The sequence below is a fragment of the Canis lupus genome, chromosome 1 (genome assembly GCF_003254725.2).
Source record: "Canis lupus dingo isolate Sandy chromosome 1, ASM325472v2, whole genome shotgun sequence".
In the NCBI taxonomy this organism is placed as follows: domain Eukaryota; kingdom Metazoa; phylum Chordata; class Mammalia; order Carnivora; family Canidae; genus Canis; species Canis lupus.
Window position 1 is genome coordinate 62517182 of NC_064243.1, and position 24427 is coordinate 62541608.

Genomic DNA, 24427 nt, shown 5'->3' on the forward strand with positions numbered 1-24427 from the left:
TTTTTTTTTTTGCATATGTAGATATAGACATATAAATATCTTCATATAGATATAAAATATTTGGAGTAGGGTTAGCCCGAGGAAGATTGTCATTACTAACTGGAATTTTTAGTTTTACTTTTCTGCACTGTATTCTATGATTTTTTTTCTTCTAAGTGTTGACTCCTGTCTTAAGAGTGCCCAGCTAATCTCCTGTCTTCTTCCCTCACAGAACCTGTTTTTAGAAATCCTATTTTCAGAGTACTCCAATTTTCAAATCAATGACCAAGAAAGCAATGGATTACCATTCCAAAGAATATTTGCATATTTAATTAGTGGGAAAGAAAGTGATTGAATCTATTAGGTTGACTAATATGAAACCACTGTTTTTTGAGGTTAAAAGAAAGGTTGAATATAGGTGAAGGCAGGTCTGAAATTCAAATTGTCCCCTGAGCACTTTGTAAACAGTGCTCATTTACCCATTAGATGCATAAGGAACAGCATATGCCAGTAGTGCTTTGATGACTTTATCCGGAAAAAAAAGAATCTATTTTCACTTTAACATATCTTCAAGTTTATGGCTTTATTATATTTAAAATATATAGGATGGGTGCATCAGTTTTTTTCTCAATGTTGTGAGCATCTCAAGGCCTTATCCAACCCTGATTATAAAACTGGACTTGTACATAACAAACAGAACATCTATTTATGTGTAAATCTTACAAAGTGTCCTTACCTGCTTTGGGCATCTTTTCATCTTTTTTAATTTCAGGCTCTGGAGTAAATCATTTACATACACACATACAAAGAAAAGGGGGGAAAATCAACATTTGAAAACAAGAACATACGAGTCAGTTCTAATAGATTTTTCTCATCTGTTCTCAATTTCAATTATAGTTACGTTTATCAATATTCAGTGAAACGTGTTCTTAGTAAACTATAAAGTAACTTAAGTGAAAGGACTTTGATTTTAAAACCCAGTTTGCTCAAAAGTTTCATACTAAACATACTTAGTAATTTGGCATCTTGTCTTTAATAAGAGCCCATTTCTTGTGATTTGGAAGCTCTCTAAGTAATACAAATAAAAAATTAATAAAAACCGCTTGGAGGGAAGAGTGTGGTAATTTTTCCTAATTTAACCAATGCAAGCAATTTATTATTTTTGACTACAGACGCTCAATTCATGGAGCGCCACCTGGTGGTTAATTTAATAATTTCAAACTGGTATAATTCTTGTTTTTATATTTGTTATTAATTTTATAAAATACATTAAATTGACTTAAATTTAGTATAATAATATAAGGCTTTATTAAAATGAAATATTTTGATTTCTTATTGTCCTAGGAAATGGCTTTTGTTCAGAAACTGCATTTCAACTTACCAGTATAGAACAGTTTTTTTTTTTTTTTTTAAGATTTTACATATTTATTCATGAGAGACATAGAGAGGCAGAGACACAGGCAGAGGGAGAAGCAGACTTTCCACAGGAAACCTGGTGCAGGACTCAATCCCAGGACCCTGGGATCACCACCTGAGCTGAAGGCAGATGCTCAACCACTGAGCCACCCACGTGTCCCTATACCTGGTTTCATAAACTATCCAAGTAATACTCATGACAATCATCCCAACCAAAGTAATGGCTGACTATATTTTCACATTTCCCAGTTCTTCTTCTTTTAACAATTTTGCCTCAGCTTTAGCGTTCTCCATTTTTGCCATAAAGTTTTGTTTTGATTAATGGAAGGATTCCGGTATGTTACAATTTTTCCTTCCTTACAACAGCAGAAAAACTGATCCCATGGTTGGGATACTTTTTAAGTACAGTCTATGTTACCTGAGATAGTGCTGTCTGGCTTTATTTGAATTCTAGCCTAATAGGCTCATTATCTGGAGTTACAAAAAACAAACAAACAAAAAACCATACACCAAAACTCACATTTGTTTAACAGCAGAATTTTATATAGTCGAAAATTACATAGCCATTCACACCCTACTTCCTATAATATTTGAATATGTATCCTGTAAAGAAGTGGTATCACTGCTATTATTGCACTTTAACACTCCCTGGCACATATTCCCCTCTTTTGAGTTAACACATTCACATACCTGGGGAGGGTACACACCATCTTAATACTTTCCATGGGCCTTAGTGTTATATAAAATTTTTGTTGTATAATTTTTTACTTCATTTTCATTTACTGTCTGTGTCTCCTTTTTAGATTTTAATTTCCACAAGAGCAATAGCTGTGTCTTGTTTGCTACTCAAACATCAGCATTTGTTCACATCTTTGGCACATGGTATATGATCCATAAATATTGTGGAATGAATGAATACGTGAACAAAATGGTGACTATAGAAAGACCAAATACTCCTGCTCATGCATCCGTAGCCTTAGAAGAAGTTGATTCAGCTCATGCTTCCAGAGCTAGAAATAAAATTGCAGTGTCCTAGTGATTTGAAAGCTAGGGTGGGGTTCACAAACATGTTACTCATCAAGCAGAGCTATTTGAAAGAGCTTTCCTTCCCACTCTACACATGGCTCTCACCCCCTCAGTCACAGTGTCATTGTAATCTTGAAATGGAAATATCTGTCTTAATGTTTGTCAAGAGGTCTTTTGAAAAAAATAAAAATTGTTAAGAATATTTTTATCATGCAATATGATTTTTAGGAGTATTATACAAGCAGAACCAACTTTTATCTTGCACATAGAATTTTACAGACACTTATGAATGTGCACTATCCAACCCACACGTGCCCATGGCCCCTCGCATTAGGATACAACTACTGACTTTTGCTATTTTATGCAAACAGCCCTTACAGTGTGACCTCACAAGTTATGAGTTCAGGGGAAGTGTAAAAAGAAGCATTGGATCATATAATCTGGCTTTAAAAACAAGATTACTTACTAAGTGTTGTGACCTTGGACATTCCTTAAAACCCTAAATCTCAACTTTGTCATTCCTACAATGGAGAAAATAATGTTGTAAAATTAATGAGAATTATAAGTGATGTATTGGAAGAGCTTAATTATTTTAAAATTATGCTCATAAACTTAAATTGCATGGTAATTTTCTTTTTTTCTTACAGAATTGGGTCTTTATCCTTGAAGATGCAAAGCAGGAATTGCTATGTGAGATTATTGTCAAAGGATTTTCTAAGGTGAGCATCTCTTTTATTAGGCTACTTGCTCATTCAGAGCCTAGTGCCTTCATTTTTTAGATAGCATTACTACTGAAGGTTAAGTCCTTAATTTTTGAGTCACATGTAGATGTCTATTCCTAGTCATATGAAATGACAATATATATTACAAATATATATATTTGTATTTAACTTTAGTCAAAAGTTATATATATGCATATATATCTCTTTATATATATGTATATTTAAGTTTATTCAAAAGGCTTCATTGATAAGTTTCAGGAAATTAAGGACAGTGGCCAGTACTGGAGATTGGAACCCAGAGGCCAGAAAAAGAGAAAGGGAATTCTTATTTTCGCCCAATCTTTACTGTTTGAAATATTTTTTTTTTACCACTGATTATTATTGTATAATAATAAAATACTCGATTTTCATAAACATTTGTCACTTGAGCCCCTCATTCTCAGCTCCACATGCAGGCGTGCAGAGACACTGAATCAAGAGATCGTCACGCTGAGTTGTTGAGGCAGACAGCCTGTCATTTCATATGCAGCACTGACTTTTCCAGGCTGTTGATTTCGTTTATGAAATGTAAATTGCTGATGGGCCTGGGGAGGGGAGCTTCATTAATGAATCTTCAATGTCATCAACTCTATGCTCTCAAGTAAAGCAGGCCAACCCAAACTTCAGCGTGTATGCACTGGAGTCAGAGAAGGGTAGCAGTGGAGATCAACTCTGAGTAGGAGTCTCTGTTTTGTCTTCATGAAATTAAAAGAAAGAAATCTATGCAATATATAAGTCCCAAGAACCAACATTTTTTAAAGAATGTCTCTATCTTAAGGGTCCCTAGGAAACTCGGTCAAGCGTCAGTCTTGGTTTCAGCTCAGGTTGTGATCTCAGGGTGGAGGGATCCAGCCCCTGGTCAGGTTCCACACCCTGAGCAGAGAGCAGAGGCTGCTTGGGATTCTCTCTCTCCCCACCTCTTTCTGTCCCTCCCCCTGCTCACACACGCCCTCACTCTTTCAAATAAATAAATTCTTAAAAAAAGGATGTCTCTATTTTAAATATTTTGTAAGGAGAAGCTGCATATCTCTGATCTTCCTTTTTTCCACTTGGTCATCATTTTCACATTTGTTTTTCAATACATAGAGGCTTTTTATGTAAAATAAATAATGATAATCAGGTTTTGCAGCCAGTGATATTTTCCTAATGGCATTCACTATTAAATAAGTGTACTATATGCATTATTTATATTTTATTTATGTGATATTAAAGGTTCCTGTGTTTATTTGCTCTCTAATCCCAGGAGAATATAAGCTTCATGAGTCTTGAGATGAATTTCTATTTTCTCTGCTGAATCATCATGTTTAGATGAGTGCTTTTGTAGAGGATCTGTAAATATTTATTGCACAAATGAAGAAATTATCTTATACAATCTTCACATACCTCTCCTATGAGGTAAATACCATTATTACACCCACTTTAGAGATAACGATACTGAGGCTTCATAATTTGTCTAAGAACATTTTCCCTACTAAGGGGCAAAATTGGTCTTTGCTCACTGATTTTTTTCCTGACTTGAGAGCCTTAAACATTTATAAGCCAACAGCTATCATTATTATTGCTACAGATAGAATGAAAGCTTTTAAACATTTCATGTATAAAAACTATACAGTAAGCTACCTTCTACATTTTATAGGTAGGTTGTATTTACCTAAGTTATAATATGTAGACAAATTACTAATGGAGTTATTAATACTGCAGTTGGCATAAATAAGATAGCCACTGAAGTTTCTATTTTTTTCAGCCCTTAAATCATATTGTAAAAAAAATCATATTGTAAAAAATGAATTTCCTAAACTAAGCTGTTTAAACTAAATAAATGGATTGGTCATTGATAGGAAATTACTATCTCATTCACTCCTGGAATAGTAGTCCATATTTAATGGCATGAGAAACTTTTACATTTCAAAGCAAGTCACCAAATCTTTTTCAGGTAAAATACAAAAGAACTTCAGCAGTCAATTGTTTTTGAGTTTTGGCCTGAAAGAGTCTGGAAAGCATGGTGGCTAAGGACACAAGTCGTACCGCAGGGCATGCAGCCCAAATTCGCCTCAGGTGCCTGTGTAACTTGGGCAAGTCTCTTTTAGTGCTTCAATGTCAATATTCACATAGATTAAAAAAATAAAAAAAAGATGCTGTAAAAATGAAAGTGAACCTACAGGTGAAGCATTTAGAACAGCATCAGATACAAAGCAAATAGTACACATTGGTCTCTTTATTGATATTTTAAATTATGCTTCCTATATTTTTCTACCATACTGTTAAATACAGTATCTTTTAAATAAAAATATTTGTAAATAAAACAATTAAGGTTTTATTAAATATTTAATTAAAAAGTAGCATCCATAAATTTATTCTAAACCCACGGTTGTCACATCATTTGAGTAATCATTGCATTTTTTTATGAAAATCCACTACTAATGCACACACATACACATTTAGATAACTTTCTTATGGTTCTCATTATATTTCTTAGAACAATGTATACACAAAACACACCCCACACACACACTCACACACTTTCACATTTTGTTTTTTTTTTAGATGAGGCTTTATGCTATGGGACAAACTATCATTCCAAGTAGCTGGGCTTCAAAATTAGGGATTTGGGACAACTCTCACTGAACTCATGTTTTTTCATGTCTTAAGAGGAATTGTTTTGCACATGCTGTTTTGTTTGTTTTTGTTTTTAAAGATTTTATTTATTTATTCATGAGAGACAGAGAGAGAGAGAGAGGCAGAGACACAGGCAGAGGGAGAAGCGGGCTCCATGAAGGGAGCCCAATGTGGGACTCAATCCCGGGACTGCAGGAACGCCCTGGGCCAAAGGCAGACTCTCTACCGCTGAGCCACCCAGGCGACCCAACAGATACTGTTTTATAGGTAGCATTTGATTTCATCTGCTGTGGACACATTACTTTGTGGTTCAGGTAAATACAATTGTGAGAAAGAAGAAATCTGGCTACACTCAGGTTGACTTGGAACCTCTTCTGTTCATAGACCTCCAAAAGAAAATACCGTTCCAAGCTTGGGTGATGTCACACAGAGAACCAACCCCTTGGCATCAGCTCCATGACTTTTCATCTTATCTGTGCCTATGTTTCTTTACTTCAATATGCTATGAGCTATTTAATATTTTCCTTCCTCTTTTTTTAACCATGTCCATATGGTTTTGAATCACTATGCATTCTCTATGCTTCCGTTTTTCCTGCTTGAGTTTCTAAATCAGTATCATCTTTGTTTATAAATTGAGGAATCCTCCATGCATAATCAAGGGGGCAGAGTGATGGCATTCTCAAATAATTATGCAACCTCATCCAAATTAAGGGCTTTCACAGATCATTTTGTACTGTGGTTGGACAAAAACAGACAAATAGACATAAACCGAGTGAACGAAAAAAGCCCTCAGTTTGAAATTTATTCCCTTCATTTACTAACCCAATGATCTAATGTAAGGCATCTGAAACTAAATTTCGGTTTTCTCACCTTATGAAATGGAAAATGATAATTAGCTGATGTAGTTGTGGTTAAGATTAGATCAAATAATTTAACAAATCTTTCCTGGGCACTCATGTACTAAGATCTAAATAGATGTCCATAGATTGAATTAAAAATAATCTAGTATGTCTGATCTCAGGCACCTCTGGAGACCACTTCACTCTTCCTTTTTTACAGCCCTCTTTTTCAAGTATTGTGAGATTTTTCTTGGATGGGGATTTTATCTTGTTCATCTTTGGAAACAGAGCACCCCAAAAAATACCCAACTATTATACCAACACCCAAAAACTGTTACTGATACAAAACAATGTAAAAACGTGGCTTCAAGACACCAGGGAAATCAATTTATAAGGTTCACTTTTAGGTGGTTCAGACCAAAATATGAAGTGGTATCCCTGTCCCATTAACTAAATACAGCCTTCCCTAGGTGGAAAAGCCCATTAGAACTGACTCACTCACATTCAACACTGCTGCACATAAATCTTCAGATTTTTATATTTAACTTGCCCCAATCAGATATAATTATTCAGAGTGAGTTAACTAGTTTGTAGCTGGTTATTTTAAAGCTAAGCTACAGGGGTGCCTGAGTGGCTCAGTTGGTTAAGCGTCTGGCTTCAGCTCAAGTCATGATCCCAGGGTCTTAGAATAGAGCCCCCTATTGGGTCCCCTGCTCTGTGGGGTGCCTGCTTCTCCCTTTCCCTCTGCTACTTCCCCTGCTTGTGCACACTCTCTCTATCTCTCTTTGTGTGATAGATGATGATAGATAGATAGATAGACAAATAAAATCTTAAAAAAAAAAAACCCAAAACAAAAACAAAACTCCAGCTACTAGGCAGGGCTTTTTCCATAACAAGTATGCATACACTCAAAGCACCCCCCCCCCCACTCTCATTCCCATTAGACCAACAAGAAAAAAACAAGTATGCTTTATAAACTTCTGTAGGTATAGTTCTCAAGTGGTTCCAGTTCATAATGCAAGCACTTAATGGAGGACTCAATGCTTTATGTCTAAATCCGGATGCTGCAATCCTTCCCTGGCAAGATTCCCAAGGAGTTTGATGCACACAAGGAAAGTTTGCTGAGTGGACACTAACGGTGCCACAAAATAAGCCAAAGGGCATTCTCTCTTCGCAGCACAGAATAAATGCATACATTTTTCCTGCCTCATTCTGTCATCATTTCATTTCCATGATACTTTGTCTTTCGTGTATGCTAAATACGATGTACCATGGTTCTGATAGCGTCACTCTGCTTTTATCTTCTCTTTCTTTCATGCCTCTCCATGTGCACCTCATTATTCTTTCCTTCCTGGAGTTTCCTAGTGTGAAGAGCACACACTGAAATAAGTAAGAGATAATTGGAAGAGGCTGCACATATCGGTTGCACAAAGAATAGTCAGTCCGTCAGAACAACATCCCGTGATGTTATTTGAAGATGGCAGCATAGCTGGCTGAATGTTTTTTAGGTAATGAGCCAGTTGACTTTAAACCATTCAATGGGTTCAGAAAGTTGTGGAACAAGCACTTGCCATGGTAAATAAGTGGACTTTCTTTGGTTTCCCCTTATCAAAGGGAGAGTTTGTCTTTAACTAGACTCTTCCTGTTTCTCTGGGCACTGACCTTCATCTTTAACTTGAAGTGAGAATAAACAATGGCGTTAATAACAGGTCATGGGTTTAAGTGTGGGTCATCCTATATCTCATTCAAATATCTAAAAATAATGCATGACCTTATATGTGAAAAGAAAATATTTAAATCTTTAAAGTGAACAGGAAAAATGAAAAAAAATCCCCTCAAGGAAAGAAGCACATTAGAACGTTTGCATTAGTTAGCTTGGAGTGACAACAAAAGTGGGTATGCAAAGGGACAATGACTCGTCTTCTCATGCTAATTTGCCCCTTTTAATGAGAACTTAAATGGAAAGAATACCAAGGAAGACATCTTGGTGCTTTACCTTTGTAATTGTTTATATATTTCACATACATATCATTGTATATATATGTTATTATTGTGCATTAATTTCTTGGAGGAAGAAAATAAAAATTCACAGTGTTTGGATACATTAATTTGCAAAGCCAATGATTACAATAGAGAAAATTCTGGCAACCTCAACGCTTTTCTTATCAACACATAACTCCTTTCCATTCTATCAACTTGGCATTTCGGCCAGATGGGCACAAAAGGAAAAGTGTTGCTCCTTAGAGTGATAGAGCTACCATTATTGGTTCAATTTCCACTTAAAGAATTCTTCAGGAAATGAGCAATCATGGATTTGTAAAGGCACCTATGGACATCTTATGCTTTTGAATCTGACTGGTCTTTTTTTTAATCAACAAATTCTCTATAACTTTCCCATATTCCTACCAAATAGGAAAAATTGTTATGCGGAAAAAAGAGCTTTGATACCATGTTAGGATAAGTCTTGCTAATATATTCCAATATTGAAGAACAAAAGAAAGTAAGATTATTTTTAGATGCATTTAAATCAGATACTAAGTAGCTAATCCAGCATAGAAACCATAGATAATCCTTTAATCTTTTTGCATCAATTTCTTCACTGTTAACATGATAGTCATAATATTTTCTCCCAAAATAACTCAAAGCAGAATTAAATCATGTCAAGAATTAAATCAGAAACAAGGCACAGGAAAAAAATAAACAGAACAAAATACACAAAAATTAAAATACTAATGTTGATTATGAAATCTAGTATTCTGGATCAACAGTTAGAATTTAAAAACATATCACAGGGCAGCCCCAGTGCCTCAGTGGTTTAGCCTTCAGCCTGGCACGTGATCCTGGAGACTCGGGATCGAGTCCCACATCAGGCTCCCTGCATGGAGCCTGCTTCTCCCTCTGCCTGGGTCTCTGCCTCTCTCTCTCTGTCTCTCTCTCTCTCTCTCTGTGTGTCTCTCATGAATAAATAAATAAAATCTTTAAAAAATAAAATAAAAAAAAATCACAGCAAATTCTAATACATCTGATAAGATGCCAATGTCATAAGCAAAGATGGTATTGTGAATTGCAATATTATTAGAAAAACTTAAAATTCAGAAAGTTGAATCAACTAGGTTAGTCGCATTTACTTATTGGAATGATCAGTTACAAAAGACAAAATAAATCCTTGTAATGTCAGTTTAGAGACTTAGAACAATAGATAATATTAAAACTAGAACTTTTCAGAAGAAAATTTCATTTGCTTAATGTCAATCATTAGACATCAGGATATTTGTGGTCATTAGTACAAGAACATTGGTTATGTTCTGACTGACATATGTTCAGTTAACATATTCTAAAAGGTGCTCTGTGGGATAAATCTCTGAGACCAACTGCTTTTGATTCTTTCTTGTAAAAGTAGATTATATAATATCTACTCTTCATCAAACTGTCAAGCTTTTCCCTACAGGTCTGTATGTAGATAAATCAGTATTTAAATAATGTTTATAAAATCAACATTGGAACCTTCAGAATAAGACTTAAAAACTAGTGACAACTGAAAATGCATAGAATACCAACTTTTAGAAAATAAAAAGCAGGGCAGATAGATTCCTAGTATTGGCCCTCAAGATGTCTGGATGTACTCATGCTAAAAAAGAAAGTTCTGGGTTCCTCGAGATTGAGTTTTAAAATATATACTTTTATTATTATTATTGTTATTATCATTTTAAAAATATATTCTTTAGTACCTCTACTCAGAACTTGACTCTTCTCACCTTGACTCTTTCCATCACTCATCCATTCATGCCCACATCTTTAAACTCTGCACACTGGCAAACATATCCTGCAAATAGCTACGTTTCAACCTAAATTTCTTTTCTGAACCTCACACTAAGAGAGCTTCCAACCCTATATTTCTCCTTGGATCCCCTCTAAGCACCCCAAACTCAACATGTTGTAACCCAGACTTACGATTCTAAGCTTCTCCTTTTCTGGTGTCCCATCCCAGTGGTGTCAAACGTTTAGTTGTATAAAATAGAAATCTTATTAAATGTCCTCTTTCTCCATTTCACCTACAACCATCCAAGCTCAAGGTACCATAATCAGTCATCTAGATACTAGGTGAGTAGTATCTTCATTGGTCTCCTCGAATCCCATCCTGCCCTTCGCCAATTCACTACCATAGTGGCGTTACAGAATGCAACCCCCTTCCCCTATACTCTCAAACATGTATAAAATGCTTTTGTGCATATGCATCCATTGCCCTTAGACTAAATACCAAAATCCTTAATATGGCTTACAGAGGGGTTGGCAAACTTTTTCTGTAAAATACCAGATAGTAAATATTTCAGTTTTACAGGCCATTTGATCTCTGTTGTAGCTACTCGACTCCACTCTTAGGGCACAAACACTGCTACAGACAAAACACAAATGAATGAGTCTGTGTTCTAATAAAATGTTATTTATAGATACTAAAATTTGAATTTCTTACACGTTTCAAGTGCCCCCAAATTTTATCCTTCTTTTGATTCTTTTTCAACCATTTAAAAATGTACACGTTCTTATCTGATGTGCCAGATTGGGCCCATGAAATATAGTTTGCTTACTCCAGGTTTTCAAAATTCTGTATATCTCTTATTTTTGTTTATGTCTCTCTTGCTAACACTTTCTATGCCTCTACAACACTGTCCTCTTTCACAAGAAATTTGACTGTTCCAAAACACCTCTTCCCTCCTTGCTCTCTCCTATTCTTGATTTCTTCACGGGTTAGAATTCCTACTTAACCTTCACACCTCAAATCAATGTTGTTCCATCGGGACACATTCCTTGATTTCTCAACCTAAGTCAGAATTTTCTATGTCTACCCTTATAGCACTGTGCTCCTTCTGTCAAAGAATTTCTTTCAGTTTTATAGGTGTTCTTTTATTAGTGTGATTCCCCTTTTAACATTCATCACCCTCCATTAGACTTCTGTGAAAGCTGAAACCCAGTGTTCGTTGCCCTTGTATTTTCTGTATACTAATATGATAATATTCAAGATATATTCTCAAGTAAAAAAATACTACAGAACAATCCTGGTAGTACTCACAGGGGACTCTAATTTTATCCTAATGTTTTTATATATTTTAAAAAAGGAATTATATTCAATATATTGCCTGTTGCGGCTGATGATGTAGGTTGGTACTCGACATCTATTCCCACACTTTCCCTTTCCTTCCTGTAATATAGAGGCTGGAAAATGAAATATAAGAATTCCCAAATCTTCTTGGAGTTGGATTGGCCACTGTGAAGCAGTTACGGCCAGAAACGTGTGGATAAAACTCCCTGAAATGGGCTTTCCTTCCCAAATAGACAAAGATTTGTGAAGAAAAGGTTTTGAATCTCTGTCCTGTTTCTGGCAAGAACACTCATAAGTTACCTGGAAGTACTACAGCCAACTTGACACTTTCAGGACCAAAGACACAAGCCAATGGTGGCAAAGCTGGAGAAGCTGGAAAAGCTGGAGAAGCCAGAAGCCTGGATTCTTGATGATATCCTTGAGCAATTTTGCACCCTAGTCTACTTCCCCTTGGTCATCTTGTTGCCCAAAATAAGCTTCATATTTTTTAAAGATTTTGTTTATTTATTTGAGAGAGAGAGAGAGAGAGAGAGAGAGCAGGAGCAGTAGGGAGAGGCAGAGGGAGAAGGAGAAGCAGGTTCTCTACTGAGCAGGGAGCCTGATGCAGGGCTGGATCCCAGGACCCTGGGATTATGACCTGGGTCAAAGGCAGACACTTAACCAACTGTGACACCCAGGTGCCCCACGCTCCTTATTTGTTAAAAATTACTCTAATCAGATTTTTTGATTACCCAAAGAGAGAAACATGCACAGATAAGATTCACCTATGTAACTAAAAATTTATAAAGTTTGTAGAATATAGTGGCAGAACTTGATTAATGAGAAAACTGGCATCTCATAAGACTAGTGCTAGTGGCTTTCCTAAAATAGCTAAAGGCTACATCTCAAGACGTCTTTATGCCACAGAGCAGTTTTTACAAACTATTAAGTTAACTGTTCTATTCTTAATGCTATGCCATTACATACCACACATTATCATTTACACATATTGTTCTTTGACTTTTAAGCAAAATGGCAAGTGTCCTGAAGGGATGAACTATACATAAAGGCATGTTCCACATTTTTTTTTTTTTTTACATTTTACAATACAGTGTATCTCTGTTTACATATGAGATGCGCGTCCTTTGCTTAAAGTTGATTTTTCTCTATAGTTTTATAGCACTGGGTATAATTCTTATTTCTTATTTCACTCATCTCCAGTGGATTTTATTTTATTTTACTCTATTTTATTTTATTTTTATTTCAGTATTATTATAGGATAAGTGACACATAAAGTTGGTAGATGTTTAAAGTGTACATCATGGTTATTTAATATACGTACACATTGTAAAAGGATTCCACCCATCTGGATGGTATTTTGTATTTATATGTCTGCCTCTGAGTTAATTCTGCAATTGGAGACTTGTATCATTCAGGAGCAAGCACAGTGTCTAACAAAACCACCAACCAACCAACCAACCAACCAACCAACCAACCAACTAGTTTGCCAAACATAGTAGGGACTCAATAAAGTTTTGAGCAATATTTTGAAGAGTCATTAGTTGAGGAAAAACACAAAAGAAAAGAGTGAATGAAAGTAAGTTGTCTGAAGTGCTTCTACTTTCTATTCTAACTGATGAAAAGTTTATCAGCAAAAGAATAAATGTTCGCAGTCATGTGAGACATTATCCTGGAGTCATTTCTTTAATTCACTTTTCTTTCAATATTAATTTGCAACAACTATTGAAAGTTTGCTAAAGCAACAACAACAAATATTAAGCCAACTTTAGGACTTGCACATATTAAACACCAATTTAAAAATTATAATAAAAGTGAATATCATAAATGCTGACTTGGAAAATTTCTCAAGACATTCTTGGTTCCATAGTGATTTATATGACTCAATAAAAGTTGTGAGAGAATAAAATTATTTACAGATTATTGACCATAAAGCTCTTTATTTGGTCTGCTTTGCTATTTGCTGAAGAAATCTTATTTTGATTAATATAAATGATAAAATATGCATTTCTTACAGTAAAGCTTTCTAAATGCTATAACTGTAACCTTTTATTTATTATTCTAAATATATTATTGTATATAATCCCACTTATGAGTTTGTTTAATATGATCTATAAGCTTCTTCAAGAAAAGAATCATTAGAGTTATGACAGCAAAATTGTGTTTGTCTTAATTTTATAGGCAAAAATTTAGAAAAATTTAAGTAGCTGGCCACTTGGTTTTTGACTATGATTGGATGCTTAAACAATTTTAGAAGCCAGAAAAGCTTTTACATTTTTATAACAAATTAAATGATTGACACTTACCTGTTTTTTTTTTAAAAACTATTTGAGAGAGAGAGAGAGATTGGGAGGGAGAGTACAAGCAGGGGGAGGGGCAGAAGGAGAAGCAGATGCCCTGCTGAGCAGGGAGTCTGACATTGGGCTCGATCGATCCCAGGACCCTGAGATCATGACCTGAGCTGAAGTTAGATGCTCAACCGACTGAGCCACCCAGGCACCCTTGACACTTATCTTTAATGTCATATGAAGCTACTCTTCAAATTCTATAGGGCAGAAGTAGCTGAAAGTGTATTTTTTCATGCAAATATGAAATTGAAAATGATTAATTCCTACTCTAAAAATATAAGTATGCAAAAAATTTGTTTTTAGCTATTTTTATGATGTCATATTAAATTATGTCATATTATATGGCAGCTGAAATGAAAGAGATGGATGGATGGACAAGCTAAAACTTTCTGACTTTGTCTGATATAAACTAAGATTGTACTTAGTGTTTGCTTTGTTTGGATTGAATATATACAACCAATCAGCTGGACACAAAATCAGAATCCTAATGGAAAGGTTAATGGGAAATGGGAAGCCTCAAACACAGATGTCCTCAGACCAGCTATTTCATCTGGTGTAGTTCTTCTAAAGGGCTAAATGGAATTTAACACAACTGCTATGTACCAGTTCTTCCACTGGGCTGTGCTTGAACAAAATACTTTATGTTCTTCCAAAAATAGATTCACAGGAATTCTAATATCCTGGTGGTCATTCTTTGTAACTATGAAGCTTCCATAAAGAAAGCATGAAGTCACCCCTCCAAGCACCTATCATATTACAAAAAAAGAGTCTAGGGCACCTGGGTGGCTCAGATCATGACCCCGGGGTTTTGGGATCAAGTCCTGCATTGGGCTCCCCATGGGGAGCCTGCTTCTCCCTCTGCCTATGTCTCTGCCTCTCTCTCTGTGTCTTTCATGAATAAAAAAATCTTTAAAACAAAACAAAAACATAAAAAGAGTCATGTGCAATGAAGAATATTTGCAATCAAATATGATATTCTGAAATAAGGACATCACTTCACACTTTGTGAAAAAAGCCTAAGAGGAGATATTGAAAGTGTGGAGAAAAATCAGAAAATTAAAAACACAGAAGGGTGGATGAGCAAACAGAAAGTGTGAAGATTTTTGTCTTGGTTATTTTAGCAGGAAATATCTACTAAAATGCTTGTGAAGTCTATAAACTTGTAAATATATTTTTTTTACACTTTTAAAATGGGAACAGTATTTTATCAACTGTGCACTATACAAGGCCATGCGGGTCAAAATCATTCAAAATAAAGAGTAAAGAGTAATGGCAATGTGAGCTATTACTGTCTCTATGAGAAATATAATTCATATTTTCAAATTCTAGTGCTGAATTTTTTACTTGTATTCACTTAAGGGTTTTAAGGCAAAATTCTTATATGCTGCTTTTGTGTAGTGTTTTTCTGTTAAATCTATACAATTCTATTTCATCCCAAAGTGAATTCCTTACATTCATGTCTATTGAACCTAGCTTCCAATATGTCAAAATAATTTTGAATTGTATTAGTACCTTTTAATATATTATCAAGTTGGGCTGCCTGTTTGGTGGTGCAGTGGGTTAAGCATCCTACTCTTGTTTTCAGCTCAGGTCATGATTTCAGTGTCGTAAGATTGAGCCCCACATCAAGCTCTGCACTCAGCACAGGGTCTGCTAAGACTTTCCCTCATCCTCTGTCCCTTTGGCCCTCCTCATGCACGTGCTTTCTCTCTAAAATAAATAAATAAATAAATAAAGCTTTAAAAATAAAATAATCAGTCCATGATATTAAATTCTGACTACAATAATCTTCCAAGATTACCCAAAATTATTTTATATATATATATATATATATATATCACCTTAGTACTAAAATGGAGTGTATATAAATATCCTGTTAAAAAAACTTCATGTAGTTGAGATATATTCCAGCTATTGTTTTTCTCTCAATTATTTAACTTCTACTATAGCATGGAAATAAATTACATTAGTCAGTCCTGATTAAAAATCACAAATCTTACCCATATGTTTCAGTGATTATGAAATTATTTTCTGGTTGTTTGTTTGTTTAATTAAAGGCTAATTGTTTAATTGTTCAATTAATAGCTAATTGTTTAGCTGTTTTTAAAACAAATAAAAGTTGACAAGTTTGACATATCAGGTATCTTTGCTCTATTTTTATTAATCTGTAGATTTCAAAAGTATAATATGGTTCTTTATGCTTTTGTGAAGTTTATCTTTTCTGTTCAGATTTATTCTCTTTTTGTCTTAAATTCTACTCTAACCATATATACAGAATGGAATGTTACTCATCCATAAAAAATAATGGAATCTTGCCATTTATCACAACATGGATGAACCTACAAGGTATTATGCTAAGTGAGGTAGCATTTGTCAGAGAAGGACAAATACCATACAAGTTCACTTATACATGGAATCTCAAAAACAAAATGAACAAAACAAGACAGAAACAGTCTCATAGATATAGGAAACAAATCATTGATTACCAGATGTGAGGAAAAGGGTTAGGGTCTGGGCAAAATAGGTGAAGAGGATTAAGAGGTACAAACTTCCTGTTATAAAATAAGTCATGGGGATGTAGTGTACGATATAGGGGATATGGTCAATGATATTGTAATAACTTTGTATACAGACGGATAGTAATTAGACTTATCAGGGGTCATTTCATAATGTATAAAAATATTGAATCACCATGATGTATATGTGGAAATAGTTAAGATAAGATATTGTGTGTCATTATACTTCAATAAAATGAAATAATAATTCTGGTGATTTAATTGACTTTTTATGCAAACTCTCCCTTGATTATACATACTTGTCATTAAAAATTAGTAAAAAAATGATACAATAACAAAAATTCAGCATCCATGACATAAAAGTAAAATGTTGAAAAAAGGTATGTTTTCTAAAATTTTTTCTTTCCACCATCATTATCTGTGACATGAACTGGCTAGTGCTACACTGACTAAATGGTACAGGATGATAAAAAAGGGATACCTGGAATGAGGGGAAAGTAGAAAGGAAACTCTAAAGTAGATATGTCCAGGGGTCAAAGATTAAAATGCTCATTAAATGATTTAGGTGGAAACTTGAATTATTTTTCATTCATATGTGTATATTCCACATGCATTTCGTCTAGGGGAAATTTTTTTTGAACTTAACTTCCTTAATAAAATATGTGCAAATTTGTAATATGCTTGTCTGTTCCTCATTTTTAAAAATATTTCTGTTTTAGATTGGCAAAGGAATAAGAATAGCGTTATTAAATGATTACATTACTCGATGGCATCAAATCATTTCAATTTAGATTGTGATGTAAACATCCATTCTAATCACAATCAGATCATGCCAAAGAAACCTAGAGTTTCTTTGATATAAGTTAGTGTTTAGGTAAATTTATAGGAAGGTCATTCAAAATTAATCCATTTTTTAAATAATACAATGCTGGAACCCTTTGCTATCTCCTGGACGTTTAACATTACATGTAAGCATTCTCTTGCAGTGCAAGATATTCTAATTTACATATCACACCAGAATAGCATAAAAGTTGTATATAGCATCAAAAGAACTACTATCATAAGTGATGATAAAGCTTTAGATATGATAATACATTTCTAAGGTGAAACATAAATTTAATAATAGGCTTGAAGCTATGTTGCTCTAAAATACTTTTATAAAAAATCAAGTATGCCTATGGGCTGAGAAAAAAAAATCATGTTGTGCTCTTGTGTTTCATTAAACAGCAATTTTGTTTAATTTAAAATTAATTGCAAACTTAGAAAAATATGACTTAAGGGTATGTTTTTTATACATTGCTACACTGACTAATGAGGACTCTCCATGTGCCCTTCATTTCTCTGAATGATTCCTCTGTCAGCTTTCCCCTTTGCTGACTTTCCCATAACTCTCCCAGCTCTACCACATGTCTTACAAGTTCACCAAAAGTCTCTTTCTTTTCAATAAGAGTTGGGACTTTTTACCACTAAGTCCCTGTGCATTAATTGGTCAATAGTTCCTGCAGATCTTCTCCACAGGTAAATGTAGAAGAAACAGGTTCTATTTCTTATATTCAACATAGTAGGCATATTTCATGGTTTCACTGGTTCACTTATGTTTGTCTTAACAACAAGGAATGTTAGGGATGCCAGGGTGGCTCAGCGGTTGAGCATCTGCCTTTGGCTCAGAGCGTGATCCTGGAGACCTGGGATGAGTTCCACATCGGGCTCCCTGCATGGAGCCTGATTCTCTCTCTGCCTGTGTCTCTGCCTCTCTGTGCGTGTGTGTCTTTCATGATTAAATAAATAAAATCTTTTTAAAAAACCAACCAAACAAGGAATATTAGATAATCCTGAGTATGATACCATGCCCATAGGATGTACTGGCATTAACTAGAAAACTAATTATATTCCATTGGACTTTGCATATTTACTTTTGTTTTAGGGGACATAGCTTGGTATACAGCGTATCAGAATCCACATTACTTTGGGCCTCGTATAATGAGAAGGCTGGAGGTGCACTATGATACATTATTATAGTGCTTGATTTAGGAGATCAGATTTCTAATGCTGGCTCTGTTGCAAATTACGATGACTGAAAGGCTTCTTGACTATTCCAGTCTTGTTTATCTATAAGATGAGGGTATTGGACTATAGTTTATCTCTAAGTTCCTCCTAGCTATAAAATATGTTTAGAGTTTTATTATATCCGAATAACAGAATGGCAAGCTATCACTGAGAAAGTTTAACTATTTTTATCTTAAATCTTCGGTTTCCATAGCTATTCCTTCTAAGATTCACCTTGGGATATTTATAAAATGCAGCTATGCAGATTTTCCACTACAGGCTTGTGGAATCAGAATAACATATGCATTTTAAAAAGCCTTCATGGTGTTTCTGACATAGCTCCTCTTGGCTTCGTTGTTTCATAGTCCAACATAGAATTTTATGATAGAAAATAGTCCTTTTTCCTTTGCTCAAAAATATACAAGGGCATATGAAAGTCACAGTTTTAAAAGCCTGAAAAATAAGTAATATATTACTTTGTTGCAAATAACTGAATATGCAATAGGCAGATCAATGTGTTTTCACATTTCATTATACAATATTACCTTTTTCCTTTAGGGAACCTGGAACTTTCACTTCTTTTCCCTTAATAGGCTCTGGAAAGAAACATTGAGCATTTATTTGAAGCCAAGATAAAAGGATTTGAGAACACATATATAATGGAGTCGGTGAGCTATCAGTAAGTTGAACCTGGGTGGAAATTATATGATGTTTTCTTTCAAAAATAATTTTAATCATACAGAGATAAGGAAACAACAGTATAGAGTACAACAAGCCATCCTCTGATCATTTTTATTTAAAATAAATGTAAATCATTGAATGAATTACAATCTATTTGTTCATTTAAGAGAATGGGCTTTTGGAGCGATACGAACTTATTTTAGCTGTAATTTTTTAAAACATGTAGCTTCTAGAAGTCTCCCCAAATGGTATAATCAGCATTAGCTTAGTTTATTTCTTTCAGGCTATGTGATTTTTTTTTTTTAATAGACAAATGGAAATCCCTGCATCTGTCATGGTAAAGTGGTACTTTAGTCTCGAGTCAAACAAATTTCAAGAATAAGCCTGAAATAAAATAGAAGAGACAATTTTATCTATAAACTCCCAACATCTTAAAAATGTCGCCCTTAGTTAAAACAAAATTAAACTTCATTCATTCCACCAGGTTCAAATACAAACTGATCCTAATTATATCATGGGTTCTAGACATATATATATGGGTGATGTCTTGAAGAACATCATGCTTCCTCAACAGCCTGTATAAAAGATAAACCAGTTTTTTGCCTCCCCTGTAACATTATATCTCAGTATTCATTTTGCTGGCAAAAACAGCTTTTAATGCAGTGAGAAAGGAAAGAAACAAGAAAAAAAATCTATCCTTCCTTGTTCTTTTCCACCTCTGGTTTGGGGTGGGAATGAAGAAAATGATGGTGGCACTCATAAATTGCTATCCCACTTGAGCAACCACCCAGAATTGAGTCCAAGTGACTTTGGATAGTGTCAAGAATGGAGACAGGAGTTCTAGTGAAAAGGCTGTGTCCCTCAGAGCAAGATTTTCTTGGTAGATAAGCTACGGCCCTAAATATCCTTATGCATGCAGAATATTTTTAAATGGCTTTGGTGGTAAGGAAAAGTCTGTGTTGCCATTTAACGTGCTAAGTATAAGTAGGGTCTTTTTTTTTTTTTTTCCTATATTTCAGCATCTGAAATCAAGAGCCATGGATTGAATAAACAGACGGAGAAGCTTCATTAACTTTTTTCAAGCTAATGGGGATAATTTACTGCTTTTGCATTTCCTGGCTAAACCAAAAAAATTAATGTATTGTGAAATGAGAAGTGATGGGAGGAAAGAGTCCTAGTGGGGTGGGAGAGTGCATGTCTAGAACTTGAGAATTCAAGATTACAGCACGTTGGTTTCACTGGGTAAGTATATATGTTTGTGTGGGATTAAAGTAGCTATGAAATGTAAGGCCGAAGGAGAGGACCCTACAAGACGGCTTTGAGACTGGTGGAGAAAGAAGGGAGAGGCAGAGTAACGGATGTAATTTTATAATGTATTTGAAAATCATAAACTCATGACCTTAGACATGAAGAAAGCTCTCAGAAAATAAAAATGATTTTTATTTCCAAGCTCGATAATGGGAAGTTTCCTTCAGCTTCCAGGCTGGATCATCTCCTGCCCTGACTTTCCTGGAGCTCACTTTCTCTCAATGTCCTTTTTGACTTCAAGGGGTTCTGATCGGATTTAGGAAGTGCAGGCTGGACCAGCGGGGTATCAACTCTGACTAAATCTGTGGAGAATGTTATATGGAAATTCTGTACTTCTATATTAGGAAGGATAGGCCTATTGCTGGCTTCAGTCAGCTATTAAGGTATTTTTAACTCATCTGTGTTGTCAAGAATAAAGCATCGGCGAACGCTTCTTTGTGTTTTTACAAATATCGTGGTTTCGTTGAGTTTGTGCAAAAGCCTACAGGAAGGCTTATGAATCCTGATTACCAGGATCTAGAATGTATTTAAAGGTGCTCAGATAGAAATTAGAACTCTCAAAATAATCTGAGCAAAGAGGTTATGATGGAGAAAAGAATCACAAAGGAATAGGAAGATGGTTCCAGGATTTTAATCCCCCTACCCTGGTCCTTATACAAAGGCAGTAAAAGTTAGGGTGAGCATCCACGATGAAGTATAAATCACTGGGGGTCCGTTTCCAAGTCCTCAGACAACTTACCTCATCCTTAGCTCTAGCTTTTGTTTGACCAGGTGGGAATGGCCAAGAAAAAGCATGTTGAAGACAAAAATTGGGGGGATCATCAGATGCATGGTCCTGAGCATCAGAATATAAGGAAAGACAAACTGCTGAGAATCCTCTGGCATTAGATCCAAACATTCACAGTCCTGGGTCACAAAACTAGAAGATACTTCTAATGTCCATCATATTACTCCAATACCAGAGGAACCTAAGGGTGCTACTGTCACATTCTCAGAAGAGGAGAAATTAATTAATCTCTTTGTTGCCTTGTTTGGGTTCAGTCTATAGGACCTCAGTCCACGGGTGAATCTCACATCCTCAGATAAATCAGACCAGCTGTTAGAACAAGTGGCAATAAGATAGGGTGGCTGCCGCAAGGGGTACAACCAATAACAGGGGTGGCTAATGGGACTGAGCATTCCTGGGTGACCACACAAGCAGGGCTGTGCTCTTGTGGGGTGGGGGGGAGGACTTAGGTGAGTCCACTGGCAGAGGGAAGTCAATAGCTGAACCAGTAGCCAAAGCCAACAAGACGTGTCTTTCCTCAGCTCTTTGCCTTTGAAACAATCATCGCTAGACCTCTCTATATCTTCTTAAATAAAGACACAGCCTGTTTCTCTAAATGCCTAATATACTCATGGTTGTCACATTCCCAATAAACGTGGCCCCAGATGGTTTCTGCGTGATAATCCTGGGTTTATGAGTTGCAGCACTGCTTCAGTGGTGGGTTCTAACGTGTACGTGCAAGTGGAATTGGTGAGAGGATGGCAAAGGCAGGTAACCTTCTAGCTGCTTAATAGAAATAACTCGCGAAATACAGTGACTCCGATGCGACAAGTGGCTTTTAGCAAGTGGAATTACTTCATTCTGATTCTGCCACAGGTCGACAGCAGATTTCAAGGAACCTCTCCAAAAATAATATTGCAGAGATTTTTAATGTCCCTGACACCTCACAGGTAACACTGCCAATTTTTTCTGTGATTCTTTTTGGAATGATAAATTATATTCAGAGAAAAAAGGAAAGATGGCAATAAAATTCTTCTAAAATAATATCCAACTTATGTATAACAAAGAAGTTTGAGGGCATTAACTCAGTTGAACAAGAAAGCAGGTGCGTTTGAAATAGTTCTAAATCAATAATCATATGCAATGAACCTTTATATACGTGAGTTTCTAGTGACTGTAGAAACATCTTGCAAATAGTGCATCATTTAACATTGAGGAAAAAGTGTTCACTAGAGAATTGCCCGCAATTGTGCGTTAATAACAATAACAACAAAAAAATAGGAGTCTACTCCGTGGATGGTGTGTATTTAAATCTCCCAGATAATATTTTCCAAAACAGATTTTTACAACTACCATTTCCAACTAGTTTAAGCTTTGGCACAAGTGAATCTTTAAGTAGTAGCTTATTTTTGATAATCATCAATTCATCAAAGGTAGCTTTGGAGGTAAGCTCCAATCGTTCTTTTGAGCTGCTTTTATTGTGAACAGTAACATATGGTCCAAATATTCCTATGGCATAATTATGGACCAAAATAAATGTTATCTCATACTTTAGAAGAAGGATGGGAGGTTTACCTTGTGCAAATTATGGTTTGCAAATCATATACATATGTGTGTATATAAATAGCCATTCATGTACTTGGATCTTCCCAGTAGTATCTTTCAATGACATCTTTAGTTCTCACACAATCAAGGACAATGTTCTTGCTAACTGTCAGATAAAACAAGAGGGGAGAATGAGGAGTCTCTCTCAAAGTACAGATAATCAACTGGGGAAAGAATAGACTAAATTCCTCTGTGGAAATTAAGGGGAGACCCACCCAATAGCAAAAAGGCTAAGACTATTTTTCCGTATTGTAGTGCCCGTGTATCTGTGTCAAATAGATTTTTCAAGCCCAGGTAATGAGCTCTAGACTCAAAGCAAAGTTGCTTTGAGGGAAAAAAAAAGTTGCTTTGAGGAATACAAATACAAGAACCCTATTTTAATGAGCAAGCAGTATCTGTGTTAAAATGAAAAGATGAACTTCAGTGTCTAAAAGACTTGACTTTGATTCTTGCCTTCACGTCTTAGCCACAATGGGAGACTGAGCAGCTGACATTATCTGTCTATGCTTCAGAGTCCTCATTTATAAAACAATTGAGATCTCAAGCACAACTTGCTAAGCAAAATGTATAAAGTAGGTACTAACGTGCCTGGCAAAGTACAGATGCCCTGCTTCAGTACTTCTCTCAAACAATTTGTACGTTTGCACCCAACTAATTCCTCATCCTTCTTACTTGACTTTAAAGATCATTTCTTCAGGAAAGCCTCCTCTGATTTCCCAGACTCGATTAGAATCCCCGATTACAGTCTCTTGCAGCACCTGTATATCTCTTCTATAAGTCTTATCATTTTAATTAATTATGTAATTGGCACTCTAAATTCCATGAGGGCATAGACCGTGCCTTTCTTGGGCTCCCAGTGTCTGGTGAGTACATGTTCTGATTACTGTACATTAGATGCACAAAAAGTAATTACCGGATGTGGTACTTATCAGTCCACATAAAAAATTAACGTGAATAACATTAGCTCTTGACGCTTAAATGGGTGGCATTTCCACTAATTAATTCAAAACATATATGTGTGTGTTTATAATATGTATATATATATTAAATTATAAATACATAAGTTTGTGAATTCAGGCAAGAGGTTCAGTGAAAGTTGAAGTAGATTGAAAAGGCTTGATGATTTATGTGCACATTAGTCTTAGAAAGAAGCCTGGGATTTAGATGGACAGAAAGGAGAGTCAGTTCATTCCAAAGACTGAGTTCACAAAACTTAAATAAATGTCATGCTCTTTCACTGCAACAAAAATCCTGACAAGCCTCAAGCAGACCAAATTCCACCAAGTCTTTGAAAACAACAGTTCAGCCCTCCAGTTCTGGAGTCTTCCTCCCTATTACTGGCTTGGCCATCTTTATTTCTCCAGAGATTAGCAAGTGCTTAGAAGGATTCTGCACTAAATATATATTTTATGAATGGATAGAAAA

General features: G+C 35.3%; 1 protein-coding gene across 17 annotated transcripts in view; it reads right to left on the reverse strand.

The window, feature by feature from the left end:
* Window positions 1-24427, reverse strand: part of TRDN (triadin) — a 362541-nt gene that overhangs the window by 68979 nt on the left and 269135 nt on the right. For 13 of the 17 annotated variants that reach the window (XR_007413384.1, XR_007413383.1, XM_035705844.2 and 10 more), the window contains 2 exons: window positions 19188-19238; window positions 716-754 (listed from right to left, as the gene is read on the reverse strand). The exons of 1 other annotated variant lie outside the window; for it this stretch is intronic. Coding sequence is in view for 14 of the 16 variants with exons in the window: in XM_035705844.2 (XP_035561737.2) it covers window positions 716-754; window positions 19188-19238 (90 nt within the window). In the remaining 2 variants the exon portion in view is untranslated. The remainder of the gene's footprint in view (window positions 1-715; window positions 755-19187; window positions 19239-24427) is intronic. 3 more of the 17 variants (XM_049115163.1, XM_049115156.1, XM_049115150.1) reach the window with 2 other exon arrangements.